The 7,021-nt window shown below is 37.1% G+C and overlaps 1 protein-coding gene across 1 annotated transcript; it reads left to right on the plus strand.

Annotated features, from left to right (window-relative positions):
- The first annotated feature begins 2,851 nt into the window (after nucleotides 1-2,851).
- LOC101309479 lies at nucleotides 2,852-4,330 on the plus strand. Its single transcript, XM_004306345.1, has 4 exons — nucleotides 2,852-3,114; nucleotides 3,223-3,391; nucleotides 3,499-3,700; nucleotides 4,116-4,330. The coding sequence occupies exons 1-4, from the start codon at nucleotides 2,852-2,854 to the stop codon at nucleotides 4,328-4,330; spliced, it is 849 nt and encodes a 282-aa protein (XP_004306393.1).
- Nucleotides 4,331-7,021: the final 2,691 nt, after the last annotated feature.

A 7,021-nucleotide genomic window follows, 5' to 3' on the forward strand; every position in this document is an offset into this window, starting at 1 on the left:
AGTAGACACCATTTTCGTAGTCAATACGATGATTCATGTTGAAAATAGAATCGAGAAGCCTCCAAGTTCGAGTCTCAGACGAATATATCAGTATTTTGTACTGCTGACATTCTACTACTCCATAGATGGAGTCAATGCAGATAACCTTGTAATGAGGAGATTTGGAAGGGTCAAAAGCCAAAGAGCACCCCATGATGTAGGATGGTTCTGCTCGCGGAAATGCGAGTGTCAAGAACTGGTTAGTTGTGGGATTGAGAACGAAACATGTGGATATACCAGTATTTTTTTCACCATGGGGACAACACAAGAAGAGGCCGTTGCAGGAGTGGATAATATCAATGTGGCCATATCGGTTTGCAATGACACTAAGAGGATTCCAGCGAGCTGAAATGAGGTCATGGCCACTGGGATCATGATCAGGAGGAATTGAAATGAAAGAGAAGTTCTTGGAACTGTGACGAAAGACAGCAGAGATGGAGGAGTTTGGGTTTTGAAGGGTGTGGCGGTGACAAAATTTGGGGTTTGAGATAAGAGACAGCCAACGCTTGGAGACACATTTGAAGCGGAGCAGTGGTTTAGCTGGCACACGCAAAAGGATTTCGGTAAGGAGTTCTTCTATGCTGGCTACGGTTTCTGGTAAGGTTTTGCTGGTGGTGGTGCAGGGTTTTAGGTAGAATCCCTGGCCCATATTCGATCTCTGTAAACAAGGTTTCATGCTTGCTCGCCTGCCTTCTCTACTAATCTTTTATAGCCTACAATAAACCAACTCCTAATTAACAAACTATGATTCCATTAAACCAGATGACCCAATACACACAACAATAAACGATCCACCCTTCTGACCTTTCAACCGGTGGACATGAATTTTACCGATGAAAGGAGAAAATCAAAAAGCAGTAAAACAATGGAAGTTCATATAGTTTTCGTGAACAAAGTTCATCTAACTTACTTCCAGTTTACTGGTCGCCAGCGGCGGATCACGCTGTTGGGGAATCTCAGGAGCCAAGATCTGACTGGGGATGCGGAACTCGTCGACGAGGGGGTTTCCGAAAGTTGGAGTAAGGGATTTTATCCGCTTCTCACTTGGGCCACCAATCATAAAAATTATGAACCCTACTAAGTACTAAGCCTGCTGTTGGGCCTTTTGCTACTCTTTCTCATGGCTGTCAGGGCTTTCTTCCTTCTAAACTCCTATTTGTAGCCCAGTTTTCTATCTCCAGGTTCTATGGGCTTATGGCCACGTATTCTAACAAATCGCATGACACAATTCTTTTTTATTTTTTGTGGAATAACGAGAGCTAGAACGGCAGCCCTCACGCTATAACCATTAACAAAACCTCAGAATACAAGAGGGGGGACATTGTGTCTAACCCCATATCGTAAGAACACCCTAAAAAAATATTAGGCATGTCTACAAATTCTATGCATTCTAACAAGCACCATTTAGCAAATAGTACATCATTAACTACTGCATTTGCTTTACAATTTTGGCAACAAACCGGAATAATATTGCTCATAAAGAGCCATAAACTATCATCTCTATCAACTTTCCAGCTATGATGCCACTGAAAATTACCAGTAACCTTAAGTTTCCTCCTACCACTAGGAGGCTGCCACCATTTGCCAAAGCAAAGAACTCACCACCTCATTAGGGCAAACATGACACGATGTGTGCGCTTACTAAGAGATAGCCCACCAGTATCCAAAATAACCAAAAAATAATAAGGCAAAAACCAAAAAGAGCACCTACTTGGGCGAAGCCCTCTGTCAGCTATAAGAAGCTGGTGACTTATTTCATCTGCTAACCAAATTAAAACTAGGAAAGTAAAAAACTTTAACGAAAATAATAATAAATACCCAAATTGGGCATGCAGGCCAAATCCAGGCCTTGAAACCCACTGCCACATAGAAGCCCACTAGCCCACCAACTCCGGCCCAAGTCAGCAACTGCACCCTTTTCTCTTTCCCGCCGCCGTGAAGAAGCCCTACCGGTAGAGTGACAGAAGAACCATTACCTAAATACAAATATCATTTTCAATTATTAAGTCCATTTAGAAGAGCCCAACCATTCTCATGAGAATTCAAAGGCACAAAAAGAAAGGCTAACTGGCGAAACCGTTACCTAGAAAAAGGAGTTTCCAGTAGCCCATCAACCTCATCCATTTTGACAATGAAAAAGAAATTAAAATTACAAGAAAGCTTTCGGGAGGTTTCAGCTAGGGCTCAAGGCAAAAGAAGTAGAGCTGATTATGAACAAAGTAGCAACTCAAAAGGGGTAGCTACTCAAGCTGAAGTTCTGGAAAACTTATCAACTGGCTTTGGTAAAATTGTCACCACTTTTGATACAATTTTTGGCATAATGGAGAAGAGAGAATCAAGAGACACTGAATGTTGGATTGCTATTCAGGAGACCCTAGGATTAACTGATGAGGCTAGCTTTTTTGGGCTTAGTTTTCTTAACACCAAGGCAAAGCAAGACATCTTCTTGAAGATGAGTCCGAACCAACGACGTAATTGGATCACTTGGGCACGAATTAATGCATCAGGCTAATAAGCAATATGATATTGCCTCCTATATGCTATGTCCTATTATAATTTTAAGTCATGGAGTTTGATAGTACTGTTTTGTTTGCATTGCATCTTGGTTTGATTGAATTTATACTTGTTTTTTATGGATTAGAACAGCTTGATTGTTTCTTTGAATAATTATGGTTTCATTGAATTTATTGCAGCTTGATGGTTTCTTTGAATAATTATGAGTTCTGGTTTGCTTTTGAATGTATATTATTATGAATATGAATATATAGTAACCTTGTTCTTTTAATATGTTTAGGTGCTTTCTCTATTAGCAATGTCTGAAATGGATATGTATGGAGTTGATGAAGAGGAAGAAGAGTTTTACGAGGCCATTAGAATTTTATTAATGGCAATACAAGCAGTGATTTATGTGTTATATGATCTTGTGCTCAGCATACCAGATGAAAGTATTAGACGTCCATTGACTCGGAGACCAGTGACATCAAATGGGTACATATACATGAATAAGATACTGGACGGAGACCCTCATATCTTTCGGGAGGTTTACAGAATGTATCCTGACGTGTTCCGGAAATTGTGTGTCATCATAAAAGAGAAAACACCTTTACGGAATACAAGACACATTTGTGTTGAAGAAATGCTTGCAACCTTTTTACTAGTTGTCGGTCAAAACAATTGATATAGTGAACCTCGAATGATATTCGAGCGATCCCATTTCACTGTTAGCAAAAGTTTCAACAAAATCTTAAAGGCCTTAAATATAATAGCTCCAGAGTTTATGGCTAAACCACCGTCACCTAATACCACACCACCAAACATAAGAGAAAGTACAAGGTTTTATCCTTTCTTTAAGGTACGCAATGCAAGTTTTATTGGCAAATATTTACATCATTGTACACTATTGAAATATTGTTTCATTTCTTCTTTACATCTGATGTAAATATTTTTCCATTGTCTCAGGATTGCATTGGAGCTATTGATGGCACACATATTCCTGCAACAGTTGTTGGACGTGAGGTAAGCAGATACAGAAATCGCCATGGGAAGATATCACAAAATGTGTTAGCAGCTTGTAACTTTGATTTACAATTCATATATGTGCTTAGTGGATGGGAGGGTTCTGCTCATGATTCAAAAGTGTTAAATGATGCTATTTCTAGAAGAAATGGACTCACGTACCAGCAGGTATAGTTTTGCGTGCATGAAAAAACGCAGCAAGCTTATTAAATTTTATATCATATACTATATAACATACTAATACATATGTTTTTTATGATCAAGTAAATATTACCTAGGGGATTGCGGATTTCTAAACCGACGTCAATTTTTAGCTCCATTTCGAGGTACTCGATATCATCTCAAAGATTTTTGTGGTGGTGAAGGAAACCATCCTGTCAACGCAGTTGAGTTATTTAATCTTCGTCATGCTTCCTTGAGAAACATAATTGAGAGAATATTAGGAATATTTAAGTCACAGTTCACAATTTTCAAATCAGCACCACCATTTCCTTACAAGACACAAGCAGAGCTTGTTTTGGCATGTGCAGGATTGCATAATTTTCTTCGACAAGAATGCCGTTCAGATGAATTTCCTCCTGAACCAGAAGATGATCCGGTAGAGAATGAAGAAGATAATTTTGAATGGGATGATTTTCAAACCCAAGAGCAGCAAAGAGATAATGCTAATCAATGGAGAATGAGTGTTGCTAATCAGATGTGGGCAGAAGCTCAAGCAAATGCCAACAATGTAAACAATGACAATGAAGAAAGTAATCATGAAGGAGAAGAATGATCATATCATTATTTTAGGACGTCTGCTTTTCATGTTAAAGATGCTAATTAATGTTTTTTTTCTTTTTCTAATTTTTGACACGTGTATCTTTCACTTCTATTAATTATATTTGGACGTTCTTCTTCTGTTTTAACATTATTTACCAATTTTTTTTTATCTTGTAAGTATTGAGAAATTTGTAGAAGTCGTTCATATAAAGTTTGTGGATTTTCATAAATCTGTAGAAAGTCTATGTTAAAAGTCGATGATTTTAAGAAATCAACAAAAGTCTGTGGACTATTTAAAGAGTTTGTGGACTATTTAAACAGTCTATGGACTATTTAAAGAGTCTGTGAACTTTTCAAAAATTCATATAAATCCAGATACAATACACCCCCCCCTAAAACTCACATTAATTAAAACATATATAGTCAATCAAAAAGGCCCAACCACAGAAATCCAACATCGGGCAACCTAAACTTTAAGAATACTCACGCTTCCAAAAATGGTTGAATTTTTTTCAGCACATCAACAAGAAGTTTCTGCAGAGAAAATTGGTGGACAAGCATGCTCCCTAAATCAAAAGCAACATTGCAACATAGCTCATTTGCCTAGCTAGCCGACGACCAAAATCTCGCCACCAGTCAAATCCCCGCCTCCGTCATGAAAACAATTGCACCACACTGCAAAACCTCCGCCATGATCTCCACCTACAACGCCGCCCAAACCAGCCTCCCAAGAACTACCTATGTCTTAGCGATGCACACTAATTCGGCGACCCATGCCTCCACATTAATCTCTACTACTATAAAATATAAACTATAAAGCCAAGCTCTCGAAAACTTCACCAAATTATAAATTGTCTATATTACTCATGTTTAGTTAACTGAGACCACTCAAAACAAGGGTAGTTATAAGTTATAACATGAAGCAACATAAAAAAACAAAAATAAATTTTATTCATACATCCATATTTCCTTAATACACATCTACTGCTAAATACACCATTCATTTATTTTTCATAAACATGACCACTAGATACATTTTCCGCCCCTTAATTACCACTAGCAAGCTTGCTTTTTATTATTACCGCTAGATACACATTATGTCATTATCCATGCATTTGACGTTAACTAGTATATTACAAAATTCCCCTTGCATATTTTTACGATTTTATTGAAGGTCAGTAACATTAAGCCAATTTTGATTTTTGTGGGTCAGTAGTATTATGCCATTTTTTATGCTCAGCAAAATAACGCCATTTTTTAGGTCAATAGCATTACAACAATGCTTTGTGGGTGTTTGAAATTTCAAAACGAACACCCAACAACATTGAAACTTTATATGAGAGAAAATAATGTATAACCGGAAATTCTTGAATGTTTATGAAATAGACTCGATCTAAAATTACTGAGCCTCAGTAGGATTGTAAACCCAAACTCATAAACTACTGTTCCTAAACAAAATCATACCAAAGGAATGGTAGTTTTTGACTGCTAAAGATAAGCATATGTTATTATTGAAGTGATTAGATACAATGGTAGTTTTTGATGACCAGAGATACAGTCCCATGATATTGATTCTTGAAGGGTAAAATATGGTATAGTCTTTATAGTTTGAAGTCGACATATGTTCAGTCCTTAAAGTTTTATTTTAATCTGAATTGTCCTTAAAGTCACGATTTTTCTTCCAAATGGTCATTCTGTCAATTTTCTCAATTAAATTGCTGACATGACCATTTAAAATATTGTATAGTCTTTGCGGTTTGAAGTCGATATATGTTCAGTCATTTTAGTTTTATTTTAATATGAATAGTCTTTAAAGTCATGATTTTTCATCCAATGATCTTTAAAAACACGATTTTTCATCTAAATGATCATTCCGTCAATTTTCTCAGTTAAATTGATGATGTGACCATTAAAAATTACAATATCTTTAATGGCCACGTCAGTATTCTAACAGAAAAAAATTGACCGAAAGACTATTTGAATGAAAAATCGTGACTTTAATAACCATTCAGATTAAAATAAAACCACAATGAGTGAACATGTGTTGACTTCAAACCACAAAGGTTAAACAAATTTCAATTCGTTCTTGAATTATTCAAACCAAAGCAATGATATAAAGTTATTGCCAAAATTCAAGTAAGATAAGTCGATCTCTCCATTCAGGATTGGGACTGTTATGGTTTTCCTTCTTCATTTAAGATTAAGATTGTTATGGTTTCCTTCTTCATTCAAGATTGGGATTCTTATGGTTTTCTTCTTCATTCAATATTGATTTCCTTTTTCTACTAGGAGTGTGGTTCATTAAGGGTCTATATATGGCTCAAACCTGCTGCTCTAAAGTTTAGAGAGATCGAAGATGGTGCAGAGAGTCTACTCCAAACGCTGCAGCAAAACCTTAGCAGAAACCGTAACCAACATAGAAGAACTCCTTACCGAAATCCTTTTGCGTGTGCCAGCTAAACCACTGCTTCGCTTCAAATGTGTCTCCAAGCATTGGCTCTCTCTTATCTCCGACCCCAAATTTTGTCACCGCCACACCCTACAAAACCCAAACTCCTCCATCTCTGCTGTCTTTCGTCACAGTTCCAAGAACTTCTCTTTCATTTCAATTCCTCCTGATCATGATCCCAGTGGCCATGACCTCATTTCAGCTCGCTGGAATCCTCTTAGTGTCATTGCAAACCGATATGGCCACATTGATATT

The sequence above is a fragment of the Fragaria vesca genome, linkage group LG6 (genome assembly GCF_000184155.1).
Source record: "Fragaria vesca subsp. vesca linkage group LG6, FraVesHawaii_1.0, whole genome shotgun sequence".
NCBI classification, from domain to species: Eukaryota; Viridiplantae; Streptophyta; class Magnoliopsida; order Rosales; family Rosaceae; genus Fragaria; species Fragaria vesca.

Bases quoted from the DNA above. Each gene is read 5' to 3' on its own strand.
- LOC101309479 (XM_004306345.1), top strand. From the start codon at position 2,852: ATGTCTGAAATGGATATGTATGGAGTTGATGAAGAGGAAGAAGAGTTT. The intron at 3,392-3,498 runs GTACGCAATGCA...CCATTGTCTCAG, and splicing joins GGTTTTATCCTTTCTTTAAG to GATTGCATTGGAGCTATTGA. The intron at 3,701-4,115 runs GAAATGGACTCA...GACAAGAATGCC, and splicing joins AAATGATGCTATTTCTAGAA to GTTCAGATGAATTTCCTCCT.